The sequence below is a fragment of the Crocodylus porosus genome, unplaced genomic scaffold, assembly GCF_001723895.1.
Source record: "Crocodylus porosus isolate Cpor-Errol unplaced genomic scaffold, CroPor_comp1, whole genome shotgun sequence".
In the NCBI taxonomy this organism is placed as follows: Eukaryota; Metazoa; Chordata; order Crocodylia; family Crocodylidae; genus Crocodylus; species Crocodylus porosus.
Window position 1 is genome coordinate 115,565,915 of NW_017728947.1, and position 21,964 is coordinate 115,587,878.

General features: G+C 47.7%; 2 protein-coding genes across 2 annotated transcripts in view; one reads left to right on the top strand and one right to left on the bottom strand.

The window, feature by feature from the left end:
- The window catches only part of MGAT2 (mannosyl (alpha-1,6-)-glycoprotein beta-1,2-N-acetylglucosaminyltransferase), a 2,691-nt gene extending 860 nt beyond the window's left edge, over positions 1–1,831 (top strand). The window contains exon 2 of the mRNA XM_019551179.1: positions 7–1,831. Within this exon, the coding sequence (XP_019406724.1) occupies positions 7–1,038 (1,032 nt within the window). The 3' untranslated portion in view covers positions 1,039–1,831. The remainder of the gene's footprint in view (positions 1–6) is intronic.
- Positions 1,716–21,964, bottom strand: part of DNAAF2 (dynein axonemal assembly factor 2) — a 21,275-nt gene continuing 1,026 nt past the window's right edge. Inside the window, exons 2-4 of the mRNA XM_019551180.1 lie at positions 19,828–21,961; positions 7,348–7,494; positions 1,716–4,218 (exon numbers count right to left, since the gene is read on the bottom strand). Coding sequence (XP_019406725.1) covers positions 3,643–4,218; positions 7,348–7,494; positions 19,828–21,961 — 2,857 coding nt within the window. The 3' untranslated portion in view covers positions 1,716–3,642. The remainder of the gene's footprint in view (positions 4,219–7,347; positions 7,495–19,827; positions 21,962–21,964) is intronic.

The window sequence follows — 21,964 nt, forward strand, 5'->3', positions numbered from 1 at the left end:
GCCGAGGTGGCGCTGGTGGTGCAGGTGCACGCCCGGGCCGAGCACCTGCGCTTGCTGCTGGGCTCGCTGCGGCGCGCGCGGGGCGTGGAGCGCGCGCTGCTGGTGCTGAGCCACGACGTGTGGTCGGCCGAGCTGGAGGCGCTGGCGCGCGCCGTGGACTTCTGCGCCGTGCTGCAGGTCTTCTTCCCCTTCAGCCTGCAGCTCTACCCCCACGAGTTCCCGGGCCGCGACCCCCGCGACTGCCCCCGCGACCTGGGCGTGGCCGCCGCCCGCCGCACCGGCTGCCTCAACGCCGCCTTCCCCGATGCCTTCGGCCACTACCGCGAGGCGCCCTTCGCCCAGGCCAAGCACCACTGGTGGTGGAAGCTGCACTTCCTGTGGGGCCGCGTGCGCGCCCTGCGCGACCTGCCCGGCCCCATCGTCTTCTTGGAGGAGGACCACTACGTGGCGCCCGACTTCTTGCACGTGCTGGCCCACCTGCAGGGCCTGCAGCAGCGCCACTGCCCCGACTGCCAGGTGCTGGCGCTGGGCAGCTACGGGCTTCCAGGCCGGCACCGGGGCGGCGGGGGGGAGGGCGAGGCGGCGGCATTCGCGGGCCGTGCCGACAAGGTGGAGCTGAAGACGTGGCGCTCCACAGAGCACAACATGGGCATGGCCTTTGGGCGGGACACCTACCAGCAGCTGCGGGCCTGCGCCGACGCCTTCTGCACCTACGACGACTACAACTGGGACTGGACGCTGCAGCACCTGACCGTGGCCTGCCTGCCACGCTTCTGGAAGGTGCTGGTGCCCGAGGTGCCCCGTGTCTTCCACACCGGCAACGACTGCGGCATGCACCACAAGCAGACCTGCCGGCCCGGCGCCCTGGTCGCCAAGGTGGATGCCCTGCTGGATGCCAACCAGCAGCACCTCTTCCCGGACACCATGAGTATCAGCAAGCGCTACCCGCTGGCCCCCGTTGCCCCCCATGTCAAGAACGGCGGCTGGGGAGACATCCGCGACCACGAGCTCTGCAAGAGCTACCACAAGTTACAGTGAGCTGTCGGGCCAGGGGCCCCCTTGCCTCACCCCTCTTTCTCCTCCCCCCGAGCGGGTCGGACGCTGGAGTGGGTCAGCGCATTTGTGACCTGGTTTCTGCTTTAAGAATGAATAAATGCCCGTGGCAAAGGTGCCCCAGAACTGTCCTTTGTCACGGGGAGGTGGGGAGACGTGGCAAGGCAGGGCGGGTCCTAGTCTTGGGCTGCGCTCCTGGTGTGCAACCTGCACCCAGGTGCAAAAAGCAACTGTTGTGCATTTACTGAAAACAAAATCGGCTGTCAGTGTGCATCTTAACTCGGGCCAGGTTTGTCCTTCCCTGGCCGCGCGCAGACAGTCATTTAAAATGAACCAGACCCATCACTTTTACAGTACAGCAGCAGCAAGGGTGAGAGTTGAGCACGGCTGATCCCTAGACAGTTTGCGAAGGGATAGTCCTGTGTTGCTTTAAACCCTGAGTGCTGCCGTGTTCAGAGGGAGAGAGAGCAGGACAGTTGCTCCAAATTCCACAGCCTCGTCTCATTTTTAGGCTTGCTTGAGACCTGGAACCTTTGTCTCTGCAAAGTGTTCTGTTTTATTTGCTGTGTATTTGATTATTACACACAGAAAATTATTGGTTTTGTTTATTGTAGATTTTTTTTCTTTTTCTTTTTTTTTAGTTCTGCCAAAATAAAAGTCACTTTTTTTTGGTAAAACTACCAATCCTTGATTCTGGGAAACATTGAGTTTTATTGTTGTATTTTCTCGTTATGACAAAATAAATTCTGTTGTTCTTATACAAAGAATTGAACAAATAGCATTAGCCATTCAAATGGCGTACATTAAACTTCATTAAAAATTTAAGGGCATTTGGTAATTGAGATAAAATAGAGAAACAAACTCATGACGGTACACCTCCATTGGAACAAACACTTAAAATACTTACGCTTTCAAATTAGTCAGCCCTGTAAATTGGACAATAAAAACACTGCTGTATGATGGAAATATACTGAATTAGAACCAAAAGCCGTGAACAATACCAAACAATGCCATTTGTTAAATCAAAACATTGACTTATTAGACTGTTCTGAGGGTAATGATACATCTGTTTCAAAGGCTTCTAGCAGTCAGGCATAGTTAGTCTTGATAGTTTGGTTGAAGAAGCTTCTTGGGGAACAGATTCAGAACACTGAACTGCATAAGAACATTATCATATAGCGGAGAACATGCACAGCAGATGGAACAGAGTCAAGCATCATTTAATGCTTCTAAGCCCTAGTGAGTTTGTAGGGGCATGTTACAGTAAGCCTAAATAAATTGCTCAGTTTTCTGATAAGGATAACTGGAGGTCGGTGCCTGTAGGGCCCCATCTGAAAGGATTATCAGCTTGCTGAAACTTTGATGCATTTTTTTTTAAAGCAAAACAAAAAAAACCTGGGAACAAAGTTTCTCTCTCTCCTGCTTCCTGCTTTATGGCAAAGGACTAAATTGCTTACATATGCTCAGTGAAGAGGGAACAATGTCCCCACATTTTTCTAAAACCACCTCTCTAGGCTCTTTTTTCTTTCCAAAACAGCGTGTTGCCAAAATAAATTCTTTTTCTGCTAGGGAATTTAACTGCCAGATTTCCAAGCTGTCACAAGCACTAAGCTTCTGTACTACATGGAGTTGCATGCAACCATAAGGCGTGCTTGTAGTTGGCAAAATAATGTAACCAACCTCATCTTGGGTCCTATTCACTTTGACTTGTAAAATGAATTTGATCCTGTTTTTGTTCAAAAAGATATTTTCTTCGTGTACTGCTAAAGGATCCCTTCGTGAAAGCAGCAGCTCTTTTAAGAGCACCAGAAAAGGGAACTGAAAGTCTGTTGTTAAAATCCAGATGCTCTCTGTTTAAACTGTGCTTCCTCTGACTTCCAAGCCAACAGTACAGCCATTAAAACCGTGAGGAATTGTCTTTGACGGGTAGAAAGAAGCCAGACAGAAGAACTTGATGCTTAAGTGTAAGTAGGATAAGGACTACATGAATAAATGCAAACTGTGTGGAAAATGCTGGATCTGGTAGAAGCTGGCAAAGGAACAAGTTATTCAGCTAATAGTTCCGTTGGTGTAATTTGATAGTCCAGGTTGATGGAAAATGCTAATTTAGGATTGAGGCCAATAAACAATTTTGTAAGGAGACCAGTTAATTAGTAAGTGAATTTCTCCAGCTAATGAGGAAATCCCACTGATTACTAAAAATTGTTGGCAGGTTAGTTCAACTAAGTGAGGGCTTATGAGCTGTTTACTTCAACAGTATGGGTGGGTTGGATAAATTATGAAGGCAGGCATTACAGCAGTGAAGTGCATGTACTAACGGATACAAAATGACACATCAGAAAGATGACTGAACTATTCAAGATCTGAGCTCAACTTCCTGGAAGGCTGGTTAACCAGAGTGACTGCTTGTCTAGCTTACATTTCTACATCTGAACAGAAACCAATTACAGGCAAAGTTTAAAACCACTCAAATCCAAAAACTGACAGCAGACTGAACCTTACTTAATATCAGATCAAGGTAATTTTTGGTGTACAGTGCAGAGGCACTGGTGTTACAGAAGCAACAGGAAACCTCTTAACTGAAACAAACTAGTCTAATTCATATAACACAGAATTCTGAAAAACAACTGCGCAGTGAGTTGTGTGATCCTGAATGACTTGCATGCTCCCATCCTGTGTGTTAATTTCTTTTATCACTGGAGAAGCAGGTCTATGGTTTGGATTATGCTGGCTCTCAGCTCCTGGTTCTGAACCAGTGACTGCTTCTCTCTCTCTGATGTTTGTCTCTTTCTCTGAAGGAAGAGATTCCTGTTTTGCATGGTCTAAGGATGCAGTGTACTGCTCTGTGGACAAAGTAAGTGCCAGCTTTGGTTTGTGTCTCTGCGCTTTCACAGGAATCGCTACACTCGTCTTAGCAAGGTCCTGTTGCAAATAATGGCTTGAACTACAACCTGCTTTTGCCATTGTTTCAGCTGCTGCCCGCGAAGGTCCAGAAGCAGCGTCTGTTTCTGTAGCGTGTTCTTTTGTGAGAGCGTCAGCTGCAGCCCGGTTAGTTTCTGTCTTTGTTTGAAGGCAGTTTCCATTCCCTTTGTCAACTGGCTCTTCCCCTGTATTGTTAACAGTTTGTTCTTTTCCACCAAATTCAGAATGAGCAACTGCCTGTGGCTGTTGAGAGAAAAAAAACAGCAAAACAGATTGTTTTTGTGCATCATAATAGTTGAGGCCGAGTGAACATGCACGAATGCTGTCAGAGGCGGACTGAAGGATTCAAAAGGCATCTAGTCCTATGACACCTGTAAGCTGTGTTATGCCTGTTTGCACACAGCTGACTCAGAATGGTGCTGCCAGTTTCTCAGTCTAGGAGTCAAAAGGTTGAGGCTTACAGGTTGGGATGGATTGTGCACAGGTGGTTTGCCTCTTGCTAAGGTCATTGCCTGTTCTGGAGAGAGAGGGCACTGTGGGGGAGCTGCTAAATAGTCACGATGTCTATCAAAAAAGGCCAGGCAATTGCCCTTGGGTTACGTTATGTGGACAGCTTTGCATTTCCTACGACTGCAAACTGGCCACAGAATCTACACTTCAGTGTGGGGGGAGAAATGTTTCCAGTACTTCGGATTAGGAAGGCTGCTGCACTCGTCAGACAAACAACGTTTAACTAATACTGTGTTCTCAAGTCAGCACAGAACTAATCTAGAAACCAGCTCCAACTCTGAAACCAGATTTCAAGCCTCTATATACATATACTTTTGACTCCTGTAGCAGAGCTCCCTATGGTGTTTCTTGACCACTGTCAGTGAATAGTCTTCTTGTAGGTGACTGCAGCAGATTAGCTCACTGCAAAGTTTGCCTAGCCCTTGGAACTAGGAGTTCAAATACTTACCACCTATCCAACCTTCTTTACTCCCACATCCAAAACCCTCCTGCCAAAGTCCCTCATCCTGTCTGCAAGGAGAAAAAGTATTTTTTTTTTCCAGAGGATCTTTTATTGGACCAACTACAGAGTTGGGATAGAGTTAGAGAAGCTTTCAAATGCAAGACATTCCTCCTCAGATCTCAAAAGCTCATCTAACTGTATCCCAGCTATGTAGTTGGTCTAATTCAAGATACCATTCTAAGCCCCATCAGACATGCAGGTAAAGGCAGAACAGAATCGGATGTATGATCCACACAGTTGCACTTCTCGTACACATGCACGGCAGGAGATATGGTTATGGGATCAAGCAGCTGATCCCATCACATCTTATTGTTGGTAGAGGGGGAGCCCAGGATCACGAGGCATGTGTTCCCCCTACATCAGCAAGTAGCAAGCTCCCATGGCTGGGAGTCCCATCACCTGATCCGGGCTCCCAGCTGCAGGGCCTCACCAAGTGCTCACCTGGCTAGGAGTCCTATCAGTCAACAGGGCTTGCAGCTGCAGGGGTGCACCTGGCCACACCTTCAATTAATCGCATCATAGGGAACAGCTGCAGAATTATTACACAGGTTTTTTTGTGGGGCAACTTTGTGGCTTATTCCTTGTTTTATGACAACATTGTTTTACTGTGTGGCTGGGTCACAATTTAAGATGTGACTGACTGGTTAACTGCATTTTGTGTGTAACGTGGCAGGACCTTAAGGCATCCTTGCCTCCTAATCTGTGGATCATCATTGCTACAATGTCACTCTTATGCTACTGTTTCCTGAGAGTGGCAGTTTCACCTGCTGCTCAACCCAAGACCTTCCTGCCTGCCTTTTCCTGCATGTCAAAAGCCAAATCAGCTTATCCAACTACACTCAGGCTCCACCTTTCCTCCGAAGCCGTCCACAGTGTCCTGATGCAATGGAAATACAAAGTTCTGCAGCCTACTGAAAACCAAGAGCTGCATGGAAGTGGTAACATACAAAATCAAATTACTGGATTAAATTGCAAGACAAGGGATTGCCATAGCAATTCCCTAAACCAGTGCAATACAGCTTTTTTGCTGTTACTTGAGAAACATGTATATTCATGTGATGTGCCAGCCCAATCTTAGTGGGAGGTATGGTAGAGATGCACCTTTCAGACAAAATCCAATACATCTTTGATTTACTTAGTCTCTAAGGTGTACCTCTTCCCTGTTTTCTGCATTTCTTCTAACATGGCTAACCACCTCTCCCCACAACTTTTGTATTACAGGTGGATAACCTCAGCCTAGTGAATAAATAACCAGAACAGATAGGAACATCTTGAGTGGAGCCAACTGGCCCCAGGACAAGCTCCACGCTCTGCACCCTCATCTGAAAGTCCACATTCCACTTCTGACCTGCTTTTCTGATAAGTAGCTAAGCCATACCTAAGGCCAGGTATGCAGCTGTAGACATGCCTCTGAAGAGTCAGCTTGAAATTTAGTCTGTTATAAAAAGCTTTACATCTGTCCAAGTACTGTCTTCTAAAGCCCAGTTTTGTACTTACTGTCTTACGCGTTTCTACATGAAAACATTTTGTTTTCCTTTGTTAATATGAAAAATGCATACCCACAAGAGAGGAAATGGCTGCTAGAGAAAGGTAGTGTGGGGTTATTGCGCAAAAAGTTAAATGGAGAAAGCAAAGAAAGCATGTTTATGTTTCCCTTTATGCTTTTTCCAGTATCAAGGAAGTAACTTTAAAATGTCTTGTATGTAGTAACTGAACTAAATCTCTGTAGCTGGGCAGCAGAGAAGGGAATAGTGATATTCTGGTGAAAGCCAAAAGTGAGATGCCGGGAGAGGTGGATTCTCTTCCTGTCACAGCCATATTTCCTGCATGACTGCAAACAAGTTGCCTAGCCTCTGTGCTCTGGTTTCCCTTTCTGTAAAATGGTGATAATATTTAACCTCAGAGGCAGTGCACTACATATTCTGTACAGACGGAGAGAACGAAGAAGGTAAGTGCCCTGGCACACGCAAGCAGCAGTGCTGGAACTGGGTCTCAAGAAATCCTGCTTCCTGGCCCCATGCTGAGCCCCTATTCACAGGCCATGAATACTGAGAACGAACAAAAATAATCACATGTGTAACACACAAATGAGGGAGTTATGCATTTGGTTATGAGTCAGGAGGGCAGCACTTATCAAGTCTCTCATCAACAAAACAGGAAGTTTCACTTCAATTAAGTGAAATGGAGTTTAAGGTCAACTAGTGTTTCCAAAAAAACATTTACATGTACAAACATTTCTTCCCTTAGGCTCTTTTCGGGAGGATCTACATACATACAGCAGAAACAAAGCCATTTCAGCGAGGTTGTATACACGCATCACAATGAATAGGCAGAGGCAGTATTGCAACACAGAGCCTTACCTTTAATCTGATTTGACTGTTGTCCTCAGTAACATTAAGTATTTCAATTAAGGGCTGGCTTTCTAGTGCTGACTGTTTGGAAAATGAAGAGCTTAAGATGCTGCCCAGAAATTCATCAACATTTTCTTCACTGACAAACAACCTTTCCTAAAGAAAAGAAAGAAGATCAGTTACATCCTTGTCGGACTATGCTTCCGCGGTTTTATAGCCAGAAACCTTCCAAACAAAAGCAGCAAGCTGACTCCAAACACCCAGCGGAGATACCTGCACATCAAGTACAAAAAATAACTTGCATTTCTGATTTAATTCATTTTACATTGGACATTCAGCTAGGATAAGACACAAATATGAAATAGTTTAAATCTGCATTTCAAAATACAGGCAACTTTACAGGAAAGGGAAAGGCTGAAGGGGCTGTGTATTTTCCACAGGCCATACATTTAGTTAAGGTGCCCACCTGAGCTACTTACAACAAATCTTTCAGTTGCCCTTATTTGTCCTTTAATACTGAAAAGAAAGGGAAAGAAAAGCAGCAAATCCATTGATGCAGAACTTGAGTATCTACATTAGGAAAACGCTAACACTTCGTTAGTAACTCTAGCTCATTTTAGTCGTCTGAATTCTAGAGTGGAAACTTAAAGATCCATACAAGGAGCCTGTTTCATATCATCAGCCAGGTAAGAGTAAAAACCGGTCACCTGGAATGGAGAGACAGCCTACACCGAACCATAACAAAACCAAACTTCAAGTTACCTTTTCAAGCTCTGAATATGCAGCGTAGGTGCACTGTGGAGCATGTGGTAAGAAGTTTTACATCTTAAACCTGCTGTAATATTTGACAAGGAGCTCAATGACTTTAATGATTAACAGTCCCAAAAGTATGCCCAGGGGACTCTTACTGATCCTTAAAGCCAAAAACACTTTCTGTATTTTTTTAGTACCTTTTTCTGTTTTGCAATTTGTCTTCACTGACAAAAGTGGAAAAAATGTTGATCCCCTCTTTTTCCTTTAAATAAGCAAAGAGTGGAGGATTTTAAGTAATGCTTCTAAGTCCCTCACTCCTATAGTCTTTTTTGTTCTAGCTGCGCTGTAAATGCTGTAATGCCTAAGTCCAGTCACCAGTGACATGCTGTTGGAGTGAGAAGCAGTGAGGCAATTTTGTATGTTGTCAGCCTTCTAGAAGTTCACGTCCAGCAGCTGTGTCACACATCTGGGCTCTCAGGGCACCTATACACAAGTGTGGAGGCTGCTCTGATGCACTGAATTTCTAACATGTCAGAGCAGACTTGATTGAGTCTACTGGAGTGTGGCAATTGCCACACTCCAGCAGCCTCCTCCATCTTGTGCGTCAGCATCCCCACCCTTAAGAATGGCAACGAGGGCACTTGAACTTTAAAGCACATGTAAAAGTGCCCTCAAAGATTAAAGCCTCCTCTTTTAAAACAAGGCCTTATTGGGAAATTAAAGAGTTTCCTGCTTACCACAGGAAGGTGAGACATTGTTATCCAGACCTCATGTGTAAACAGCTGATCTGCAAAGTATGGGACTAAATCTGTTTCCAGACCAGAGTTCATCGTGCAAGGCAGAAGCACATAAGGGAGGTTCCAGAGCAATCATTCACACGAGAACACGGGAGGGCTTGGCCACCCTGGCAGTCCTGCCACTGGTAACGAGAACTTTTGTTGCATGTTGGGTAGGACTTGGGTATTGACATCCACATGATGATGCAGACTTGGCAGCAGGTTGTTGGGCACAGGGAGGACTAGGACTCAAGGGTTTCCAGCTCCTTGTGGTAATTTTACTGCACTAACTTGCACTGCTTTGCTCTCCAGCAAACAGTGACCTTACATTCAGAGTCCCCTTCAGGTCTGTCTTGGTTATACGACCTCACAGCACTCTGCTTGGGGATACCTAAAATTGTTTACTGGTAGTTTGTGAATTTTAGTCTCCAACTGCTCGGTGTTATCAAATGTCACAGAGGAAATGGTGACCACAGATGGGGTGCAGCACAAGGTCACTCCCACGAGCCCTCAATTATAGAAAAGAAAGAGAAAGTTCATCTTTTTTAAGTATCAAAACGGCAAGGGTCATCCCTCAAAAAAATGTAAACCACATGCCAGTAGTGCAAGTAAAATCCTCCACAGTTACACTGGCATTTCCAAGTAAGGGAGAGCACAGGGCTTTTTCTAGCAAAAGCCAGGATTTCATACGAGTGAGGGAGGTGGGGGAGCAGAGGGTGGCATGGTGTTTTTCCCCCTCCACCTCCAAGGTACCTGGCACAAGGTTGCTACACTTAAATGTGAGGGCACAGCAAGTGGAGAGGAAAGGTGACCCCACTTGGGGTTGGGCTGCAAGTCAGCAGAGCTCTACACGTTACCTTGAGCAAATCTCTCTCAGGTTTAGGCCCTCTGAGTGAGTTAGTCTCTAAGGTGCCACCTTGTCCTGCTTTCTGCTTAGGTTCTTCTGTCATTGGTGGCCAACCTTTTTAGCACGGGTGCCACAGATTAGCCCACATCCTCCCTTAATGCCACTCCTTTGTCCTTCTGCCTTTGCTGGATCTGCTGCTCTGCTTTCTGCTCCCTGCCTTATGCTCCCTCCCCATTCTACTGCTCTGTTTCCTGCCCTCTCTCCTGCTGTGCTGTCTGCCCCCTCTCCAATCTGCCATGTGTCACACACACAGGTGGCCTGTACTACTTGTGCGGCAGCTTGGCCACCCCTGTTCTATGTAGCAGGTGTTAATGATTTTCCTTTCTCCCCATTGTCTCTCAGTCTGGTCTATTTAGACCAAAGACCTTTTGGAGGAAGGGGCCAGCTCTCACCGAGTACTTGCACTGGGTTTAGCACATGAGAAGGCAGTATTAAAATAAAGATAACACAGGTGGGAATGTAGAAGGCAGTTACTTTAGAAATGCAACTTAAAACCAGGAGCTCTCCTTATGCCAACAGTACAGACCGCTGCTTCTGGAAACTGAACCTTAGATAGGTGGCTGCTTTGGGACTACAAAGGTGCAGACACACTCTCCAAAGCTTAAATTACAAGATAACACAATAAAGGACATTCTGGTACTCAACAATCTCGCCAAGAGTTCATGAGCAACTTCCAAAGCCTGGGGGAGAATGTTTATGAAAATCTTTTAAAAGCAGAAAAAGAAAAATTACAGAACACAGAGCACAGCAATATCAAGAGCTGGTTGGAAAGAAAGCTTGTTCTATGCTACAGGACATCCTTCTGCAGAAGACAGCCTCTTATGATGGGAAGTAGCATTTAGTTCAGGCTGCTACTTGCAGATGAACTGATTAAAACTCACTAGAAGTCCAGTGCGTGAATGCTAACAATTAGCATGACTGATCATTAATGTGACTTGCCAAATCACATAATCAAATGGAGAACATCCACTTATCTTGAACACAAACACTTACTGTTTTGGCATCACGGACAAGGAAAACTAGGTTTTCTGGTTTTTTGTCTTCCCCACCACCCCACATTGGAAATAAGATGTACCCATTTTGTTTCCTGTCCTGTCTTACACTTTTGTACTTTCCTGTGCTGTTCAGAGGTATGTCATAACCCCTCTCCCTCCCTGCCCCCACACTCCGTACCCATGAGTGTATTACAGGCAGGACAAACAGCAACAATTCATGTTTGTTCCCAGGCTCTCTAACACTGATTGTTAAATAAATTCTATCCTATTTCCTGTTTAACAATGGTACAGCCCATGTGACTGCTCTGTTGTTAAATCAGGTTTTTTTCTAATCATTAGTGTAGCAGGAAGGGGGGTCTTAGGGTCACCGTGCTCTCCCCTAGCGTCCCTTACCGTGTCCATGTTGTCTACAAAGCACCCTTCATTCTTGCCCACCACATCTTTGCTGTCAAATGTATATGATAGGGAGGCTGCCTCTTCATCTCCTTGGACACTGTTTTCCTCCTGTACATTAGCCCTGCTTCGGTAATGGGTGTTTCTACACACCCTGGTCTTATGGGCTATGCATGGCTCCAACCACCCCTGTACCACACCCCAAGCCTCACTGATGTACCCAACATTGTTCGGTCTTAGACTATCTTTGACAATTGGGCTCTCCGCAGCCCACATCTCGCAACTGTGCCTCACCAGGCGCTCAGAGAATCATGGCCCCTTGTCTGGGGCTTCTCGCCACCCCCTTGCCTGGGACTGGGGTAACCACTCTGCCATGGGTCCCCTTGTGAGACCTCCTCCTTCCCCTTATAGCCTCTCCCAAGCCACTGGTAGTAAACAGTACACACAAAACTCAAGCCCCTAGGCTATAACATAAATTTCTGCCAATCAGCTACAACGGATTGAAGGGTGCCCCATCCTTCACCCGTACCAACTGCTCATGCGTTTTGGCCTCTTCACCTGCTCCAGCAAAGTTCCTACACCTTTGGTTGCCAGCAGGGAACTGCCTCCTAGCCTGTGATTTATACAGAAGCCAGGCCCTGCCCCTTCCGGCCAGCTGACCAGGCAGGTGTGGGTCTTTAGGTCCCTTTGGCTGCCCTGGCAACCTGCACTTGGGTGGTTATGCCGGTTCTCCAAGTAGCAGGCACCTTGGTGCCCTGCTACAATTAGAAACTAGGTTTAATATTGCCTTACCACTATGCTCTCAATGCCTTGTATTTCTCTCAAAGAAAAACATCTTTTAAGACTTTTTCTTTTTTTACTTAGGGCAATGCATAATAGGGGCCTCAGACACGAATCATGAATGTGCAGGCTGGACTCCATGATCTTCCAAGGTCCCTTCCAGCCCTAATGTCTATGAAATCAGCACCACTGTGTCAGGCACTGTACAGACACAATCACACCATTTTTCTTTTAGTCATATTACTGTCTTCATCAGCCTGCTCAACCGAGGTAACAACTAATTCAAATGCTACATTCATGGCAAATATATATGAGGCTCTTTTTTATCCCCATGGATGTTATAAGAACGCAAATCTGGGCAAACCAGCAAGTCAGGATGTTGTTATTGCTTATATGCTTAGGTGTGGGACAACCAACAGCGGAGAAAAAAGTATCAGCATTGTGATTAAAATGATCCCATATAGCAGATTTTCTCAGTTATAATGTTTGCTGAGATTTATGGCACTCTCTTAGAACCCTGAAATTTAAATTTATTTTCCTTATGTACATCTCATCCTCCTTTTGCTATCCACTCATTTTCCTTTCCTTTGGCTGAATGAAGATTAAATTAAAATGGATGTTAGCAGAAACCATTTCAGTTTAAAGAGCTCTGATTGTTCAAAAACGTTGATGTGCATCACCAACCTCAGCACATCTCAGAGAAGGCTGTTAATTAACTGCTGCAACTGCAAAGCCAGCACGAGAGGTGGTGAAGGGAGGCTGTTCTCTGCAGAACTGGTGTCGTTAGCAACAGCGCTCTTGGTCGTGTGTGCTTCTAATCCGACACCTAGTCACAATCCAGAAGACTCTCTCAAACAGACTATAATGATGTTAAAAGTATGCCAAATTTGGTGCTAAATTGTTTGCATCCCCCTTCAGTTCTGATTCCAGTATCAGAAAAGGACTTACATTTACAGACCACACAACCAATTGATTTTGTATCATTCTGCAACTCAGTTCTAGGATGAACTTGAGGACTCTCCTTTCTTGGAGGTTCTCAAAGCAAGGCTTGATGGGCCATCTTGACTTCCAAAAGGCCTTTGATCTAGTATCCCAAGATGTCCTCACGATAAAATTGGAGGAATGTGAGCTTAACTTCAAGACAGTCAGGTGGGTGAGAAACTGGCTGCAGGATAGGACCCAGAGAGTCCAATCTGTGTCATCCTGGCAAAAAGCGGGCACCAGTGTCCCATAGGGGTTGGTGCTTGGTCCAGTACTTTTCAACATTTTTATTAATGATTTGGATGTGGGGGTGAAGAGCTCACTGGACAAGTTTGCGGATAACACCACGTTATGGGGGAGCGTGGTCACATTTGAAGATAGGCTACAGATACAGGTGGACCTAGACAGGCTGGCAAGTTGGGCGATCGGAACATGATGAAGTTCAACAACGAGAAATGTAAAGTACCCCAACTTGGGACAAGTAACACCCAACACACCTACAGTCTTGGTGGCACAAACTGACCAGCACCATGAGCGAAGGGGACCTGGGGGTAATAACAGACCACAGTATGAACATGAGCCGGCAGTGCAATGCTGTAGCTGGTAGGGTAAATAATACTCTGGTGTGCATCAATCGATGCATCCCCAGCAAAACCAAGAGGGCGATTCTTCCACTCTGCTCGGCACTGCTGAGACCACAGCTGGAGTACTGCATCCAGTTCTGGGCACTGCACTTTAACAAGGATGTGAACAAGCTTGAAAGAATCCAAAGAGCCACCCATATGATCAGCGTCATACATGGCAAGCCATGAGGAAAGGCTGAGGGACCTGGGACTCTGCAGCCTGAGGAAAAGAAGGCTGGGTGGGGACCTGGTAGCAGGTTACCACTACACTAGGGGAGTACATCAAGGGCTCGGTGAGCAACTGTTCACTAGGGCACCCGAGGGGAAAACCAGGAGTAATGGCCACAAACTCCTGGAAGACCAATTCAGGCTCAACATTACGAAAAACTTCTTCACAGTCAGGGTGCCCAGACTGTGGAATAAGCTCCCTCCAGATGTGCAATCACCTACCCTGGAAATCTTTAACAGACTAGACAGTAACCTTGCTGGGGTCACCTGCCTCAGTTGTCTTTCCTCCTTGATGCAGGGGGCTGGGCCCGATGATCTTCCAAGGTCCCTTCCGGCCTTACAATCTATTAATCTACCTGCTACAGCTGAGGAACACCAATCTTGAAGGCTAGATAACCTGTAAGGTCCATTCTCAATCTAGGATTCTAGTTAGGTTTTCTACTCCAGCTATTTCTGCTGAACCAGAAATTAAGGATTTTTAAAATTAGAAACCTAATCTCCAGCCTAAATTTATTCACGTGTACAAATCATGTTCCTGTATATTGGCTGCTAAAACCCTTATCTCAGAGTGTCTTGCCACCTAACAGCTCCATACCAATGCAGTTACCATGCACGGGGTCTTACTTATCTTCCTATCATACCACTGCACTGCAACTTATGAGCCTGAAGCATGGGGTGTTAAGGTTGACTGTGTGGCTAACTGCACGTTCAAGATAGTGTTCACATACACTATGTGCCCATGTACTACCATGTACAGAGTCTTATATTCTCTTCCAACAGTACAAAGTCATGTACATAACTACAGCTTGTAGCATTCTGGACTGGCAGAAAGACAGCAATGGAGAAGATAAACATGTAACGGAAATATCTAGGGGGAGTGGGGGAAATAGAGCAAGAGAAGAGGGTGCTTCTTTGCTACTGTGAGCTAAACCTGCTGAAGGCAACCAGTATGGGACAGCTAGAATCTCCCTGGCTAGCTCAATTGTAAGCATGTTGATCAAATGCTTGTAACCACAACTGCTTTATGGGCGCAGTCACTAGTAAGTGCTGTTAACGTTGCCATCTAATGCACAATGAGGATCTGTCACAGCATTTTAGAACACTTGTGTAAAATAAGTGTTTACGTGCAGTTGGCCTTTGGATTTAATGAAGAACCTTTAGCTGAATTACTGCCAATTTATACTCATTTGCTCTTGTGCCAGCATTGTCCTCTAACTAAAGTAGCCCTTTTCTCTCCCAGGTGTTTATAGACAGCAACTATCCCCCGTTTTGAAACTTTCACAAGTCAAACATACACAGAACTAGAATATGGAAATGAGAACTGTGGCTGAATGAGGGTACAGAGGCTTGGAGCCCTCTCAACAGGGTGATGCAGAAATGTGGCCCTGGGCATCCTCTGGGGTGCATCTCCACAAGCACAAGAGCCGGGATTCCCTGTTTACAGAGATGTGCCCTGGAGATTCCTGGAGGCATGTCTCCCTGTAAGTGAGGAAAACCAGGCAGGTGCTTTCAGGGCTTAAGGGGCCCAATTCTGCAGAGGAATTCCTGAGGGATGCAGGACTGAGAGCCACAAGCCTCTGGAGTGCCTGCCTGGGACAGCGGGAGAGTGCAGGCAGCTCCAGGCTGCTTGCACTCTCACATCATAAAGCAAATAGGTGTCTGCCCTGAAAAAGCAGCACAAATTCCTACCACCTTTTGCCATTGCCAGAAATTTGGGCATTTGTTTCACAACAAAGGATATGGATGTCTATTTGCTTTCACTCTGTGCCATCAAAAAAGTTTTTATGGTGGCACAAAGGTGACATCTGTTTCCAGACAAACTTAGACCATGTTTACTACATTTGAACTGTTCTCAGTTTGCTCACACATGCAATTGGACTGTGCCAGATGCTCTTTTGTTCCCCTTTTGAAGGGGCTCCAAGTGCTTGTGTGTCCACACCCAGAAGATCCAGCTGCAAAGGAAAACAGTAAATTGCCAACCCTGCTGGCATTCTTGTTTGCATATAAACAGGGTCTACCAAACTCAAGGAGGCAGCTCCCAGGGCCAGCTGCCATTTTTGAGGGGTGAGCATGGTGGTACCCCCCTCCTCCCCATGCCTCTGATTGGCCAGCTGTCCCACCCCTCCGCAAAGATTGCCAGATGGCCTGAAACTATGGGTTAGTTACCTTGATAAAACCCAGGGAAGCCATTAATCCATGGGTTATTAAGCATGAATTAATGGTTTCCTGGGCCTAATCAGGGTAATTAAGCTGTGATTTTGGGCCATCCCAAAGCTGGACCATGGTCCTGAGCTGGCTGTGGCAGGCAACTAGAAGGCTACAAATAGCTGCATCAGGGTCTACGGAGCCTTGGCACAGCTCGCTGCCGGCAGCGGGTGCACATGTGCAATGAGCTGTGCCAGGGCTCTGTAGATCCTGGTGCAGCCACTTGCAGCCTTCTGGCTGCTGGCCACAGCCAGCCCAGGATCACCTGTCCAGGTGCCTGTGCAGCTCCCTGGCCTTTTGCCTGCCCCTCCCCCTACCATCTGCCCTCCCCCCTGCCCACCCCTTACTCCAAAACTGCATGTCTACCTGCCCTTTTCTCTGCTTGCAGGAAAGGGTTTTTTTCTTCTTTTGCAGCGAGCTTGCCTTTTTTTTTTTTTTTTTTAAATGGAGACTGCCCAAATTTATGATTTCCATGAAAATCATACAAATTCGGTAGGTCCCTACATATATCCATTCTTCACAGACCTGTCAGTGTTATAGGAATCAAACTGAGTGCTTTTATCACTGAACAGAGTCCTTTCCAATAGATTTCCTAAGAACTTTTCACAAACAGAATAAACTGAATCAACACAAAATGCACAACAGCATTTTCACTGTCAGTCCATACATGTGGCATACCACTGCTGTCATTTCCTGGAGTTCATTCAAAGGCCCAAGTCTAAGTTATTTCCTACGGTGATAACATACCTGCTAAAATCCAAGAATATTAATGTGACCACAGCCATGAATTTAAGTCTCCAATATTCCCCTAAACTGGATTAGTTTGATTTGAGGTTTTGGTACACAGGGCTGCTCTGTTCTCAAGGGAAAAAAGGGTAGAGTTATAGTAATAATTTTAAAAAAATACATCTTTTCTTGCAGCACTAGATGTTGAATGCAATCAGAAGCTTTACAAGTAAGGGAATATTATATGTGATAATATATGAAGACTACCAGAAAAAGTGAGAGCACAACCACCTGAACGACCCTAATCAATCTATTCCTGAACATACCAGAAACAAGTCAGGAGAAATGAAAGGAGATCAAGTGTTAGAATTGTGCGTCCCTTTCTTAACTTTTCCACTGAAACAGGATAATTTTAGGGCATAACCACCAGTTTCAAAACTATAAAAACCTTGAATAAAGCCTCTCGAGTACTCTGCATAGCTGCAGATGTTTCCTGAATGTAAACTCGGGTGGGGAGGGACAGAGGGGAGAATTTAAATATGTTCCAAGTAATTCTTGAACCATAAATCCCTAGTTAGGCCACTACCCTAAAAAAGTTGAAGTCTCTGAGTGGTACTACAAGCCAGAAGAAAACACCAGCCTCTTTCCACACAAATGTACTGTAATGTTCTCTGACACAGTCAAAGAAAAAAAATGGAGACCTGGTTTAGACAGATGGGCAGACAAGGATGAAATACTGAGGATGATGCGAGGCCTGGACAAATGGCTAGGTGGCTGAAAGTCCCTGCTGTAATGCCGCATGCCGACTGCCACAGGGCAGTCATTTGAAACACTGCCGCTTCGTTTTCCAGAAGAAACTCTTCTCGCAGGGCACACACGCTGACTTGAACTCTTTAGACTGTCTACAGGAAACGTGGCTCTGACTGGCACAAATGAATCTGGCAAAAGGAGACCACACATGTTGGCAGAGAACTGAAACGTATAGTCCAGGCACAGGAACTGAATGTTTAAGTACGGTTTAACATAGTAGAACAGATGCATTGAAAAGGAAAATAAAATTTTAAAGGGTATTTATCAATGGAAAGACATAACAGGAAATACCCCCTTCTATACTAGAAATAGTCCAAATGAGCAGAGAAGTTAAAAGGCAAAGACCATACATAGGTCACAAGGGTAGTTATGTTTACATATACACATTTGACATATTTTCCTTCTCCCAATGAATGTGACATTCACCTCTGACAAAAGTTTTAGCAACAAAGCCAGGCAGAATTAATTACTTCAGGTGACCGTAATTGTTTCAATGTGGACACCAAGTATCCAAAAGGAATGCAACTCAGAAGATTTTTTATAAAGCTATACACTGGTGAGCTTCTGGTGACCTAGGACCAATCCCACATTTCCTTCCTGCTCTTCTCCACCCAACACATTTATTATACCATAAGTTTACTTAACTGCAAGATCTGTAACTCCAAGAGGCACTTGCATGTCTCCACCAATCAAATCAGAGTAACCTTTTAATAATTTGTGACTGAAAAGGGCTTCCCCTGCCACGTCACCACTCATAATGAATCCATGTACATCAGCATTTAAAGGTTAGCAGGTAAAAGAAGCTAATAAATCAGATAGTCATGGCATTCCAAGCACATTAGATGAAGGTTTCTCAAACAGATTCATTACCCTTGCAAGCCTCCTGGAAAGGGTTCAGGAACGATTATGCAAAAAAACCATTTAAAATGATAAATGGTAACATAATGCACTCTCTGAGAACCCTAGCCAGAGGTCCATATAGATTAGTGCATGCTGTGAGAATATGCAGCAGGCTGCTGGAGCCTCTGGTAATTATATATTAAGCCTGTATCTGTGTACACCTGAATTTATCATACACAGAGCAGCACAAGACTTGCCAAAATGATGACCAGATGCAATAAAGCTGTATTAACGTGCAGGACAAGAGAATGCTTGTTCAAGACGCTGCAGGAAGCAAAGGCTGACACAGATCTACTCCTATTTGCATATGATGGTGCAAAATGCGTATCATGGAAGCTTAGTACCCAGTTGCGTGGTTTAAAGACAGCATGCCTAAAACCTCATGGTTTCACCTACATACACATCCAAGCCCTGAGTTCTATGAAAATGCTGCAAAATATGTCCTGAATAGTTTGCTGGAAGGGCTTCACGGAGGGCCAGCCAATACGTTTTCCACTTCTGACACTGTCTTCTCACTAGCATCTACTTCTATGCTTGTGGGCTGTGGCTTCCATTTGGCCACGTAAAAATCAGGTCAAGCTTTGAAAACTTAGTTATTTAAAATGAGGAATGTAAATACCATTTTAAAAACCATCTGTTAAACCTCCTCTAATTATACTGGATAAACAGTTAACCAATAACACATACCCAGCTCAGGCTGGGCCATGTGGAGCCCCAGGTAGGCATCTGCCCCACTCCACCCCACTGCAGAGCAGGGGCCGCAGCCATTGCCTGCAGCAGCACGGACAGCTGGGGCCCCACATATATCTGTTTGGATGCAGCAGTTGCTGGGAACCGCTCCCTGGGCCTTTGACAGGGTGGGGAGGAGGTGACAGACAGCAAGCCCTGTCAGACTACACAGCGCACATGAAGTCATGGGTAGCAGCAGCATGAGAGGAGCTTTCGCAGTCCACTGCAGCTGCCACGCTGGGAGGGAGGGAGGGAGCAGGCTAGCTATGGGTACTAGTCGTCCCTGGCCCTCCTAGCTCCTCCCTCCCACCTGCCTGCCCAGCCCTGCCACCTTCCTGTTTCTGAGGCCCTTCCTCACTGGACTACTCCCCATGCTGAACATTAACCAGTAATGCCTCCATCTTATTCAACACGGGGTCTGGGGTTCCAGGAGAACACCCACCACGGGTGATCTTCACAAGGTAGCTCCCACCAGTTGTGAACTGGATAAGACTTATTGCCCACATGTGATAAAAGCTGCCAGACACTAGTGACTTCCCATCACGCCAACTCGGTTTGAACTTGAACAGGCGGCTTACATGTGAAATGTTCCACATCTCATAAATGATCTCCCCAAGCCAACGGTCTGTTCTACAACCGAGCTAAGGAAGTTTTGAAGCTGAATACACTGAAGACGTCATTACCTGCAAAGCGTGGCTATTTAAGCCAAAGGACAGCTTCTTCCAAAGTCCAGTGCTCTCAGGAGACTTGGCCAGCCCTATGACAACGTTACTGGGGGACACGTTAACACCAGCCTCAGGGGCGGTCAACTTGTTTTCAAAAGGAAACTGCAGGAAGAAGGAGTAGGAAGCAGCGTCCTTGGAGGAGAAGCTGAGTCTGTAGTGGTTTGTGCCAACCTCCCCTTTGAGACTCTGCGGCTGGATGCCTGGTACCTGCATGAGCAGAGTGAGGGATTCTTCATCTTGGGTACACTGGAAGGGGGGACACACAGGAGGGGTCATGCTGCTGGTGGCCATGGGAGAGCTAGGGCAGCTGCTGGAGTTCACAGGGAGATCCACATGGCTGCAGCACCACTCAGAGGGCGTAGCAGAGTCCAGGTTGCTGCCGGGACAAGCAGGAAGATCTGAGCTGTTGTTTGAGGAGGCAGCAGCAGCCTGGGCACTACTGGGGCACAGAGGGTGATCCATGCTGCTGTGGTGCTCGGTGGGCACAGCACGCTCTGTGTTGCTGCTGGGACAGGCAGGAAGACCCAGGCTATCGCTAGAGATCACAGCAGGTTGGCTACTGCTGGGGCACAGGAGGTCAGTGCTGGAGCAGCTGGTTAGAGCCGCACTGTCACTGGAGGATACAGAAGCTGGGCTGCTACAGGGGCGCTCAGCGGGCACTGCTGGGTCCAAGTCGCTGCTGGGGCATAGAGGAAGATCCATGCTGGTCTTGGGGCACTTTGAGGGCACCGCTGGGTCTAGGCTGGTGCTGGGATTGCTAGAGGATGCAGCAGGGACTGGGCCGCTACAGGGGCACTGGATGGGCACAGCACTGGGACAGGCAAGACAATCTGTGCTGCTGGAGGATCCAGGAGGGCCCTTGCTGCTGCTGCAGGTGTGCACTGCAGGCTCAGCCAGGCCCAAGGCACTGCTGGCACAAGTGGATATATCTGAGCTGTCCCTGGGGGTTCCAGCAGAGACCGGGCTGCTGAAGAGGCACTTGGTAGGTGCAGCAGGCTGGGCACTGCTGGCACAGGTGGTTGCAGCTGTGGTGTTACTGGGGGCTCTGGGAGGGGCTGGGCCGCTGCTGTGGTGCTTGGTGTTGCTGTGGGGACACACGGTCACCCCTGTGCTGTTGCTGGGGTCTGCGGCAGGGCCCTCACAGCTCTCAGCTGGCTCCAAGGCACTGCTGTCACAGGTGGATATGGCTGTGCTGTCGCTGGGGTCTGCGGCAGGACCCTCACTGCTCTCGTCTGGCTCCAAAGCACCGCTGGCAGAGGCGGTTGTGGCTGCGCTGCTGCTGGGATCTCTGGCAAGGCCCTCGTGGCTCTCAGCTGGCTCTGGGGCACTGCTGGCACAGGTGGTTGCAGCTGTGGTGTTACTGGGGGCTCTGGCAGGGGCCGGGCCACCGCTGTGGTGCTCGGTGCTGCTGTGGGGACACGTGGCTGTCCCTGTGCTGCTGCTGAAGTCTCTGGCAGGGCCCTCGCAGCTCTGAGCTGGCTCTAGGGTACTTGTGGCACAGGTGAATATGGCTGTGATGTCACTGGAGTCTCCGGCAGGGCCCTCACTGCTCTCAGCTGGCTCTGAGGCACTGGTGGCAGAGGTAAGTACGGCTACGCTGCTGCTGGGGTCTGCAGCAGGGCCCTCGCTGCTCTCGCCTAGCTCCAAGGCCCCGCTGGCAGAGGCGGTTGCGACTGTGCTGTCGCCGGGGGATACCGGTGTGCTGTCCCCGGCAGAAGCCTCGCTGCTCTCGGCTGGCTCCGGGGCGCTGCTGTCAGCGGTGGCTGCGGCTGTGCTGTCGCCGGGGCGGCGCAGCACGGGCAGGGTGACGAGCAGGCGCCGCGCGGCCGTGTCGAAGGTGGCGCGGCCGCGGGCCTGGTCCACGGCGTAGGGCAGGCGCAGGCGCAGGCGGTAGGCGGGCCGCGCCGACTCGAGGCGCAGGTCGCGGCCGCACACGTCGAGGGAGGCGCTGGCGGCGGAGCGCAGCAGCGGCAGCTCCACGGCCAGCACGAGCTCGTGCGGCACAGGGCCGGGCGCCGCGTCCCGCGCCAGGCGGTAGTCCTGCAGCTCCACGTGCGTGCGGTGCCGCAGCGTCCAGCGCGGCTCGGTGGGGCCG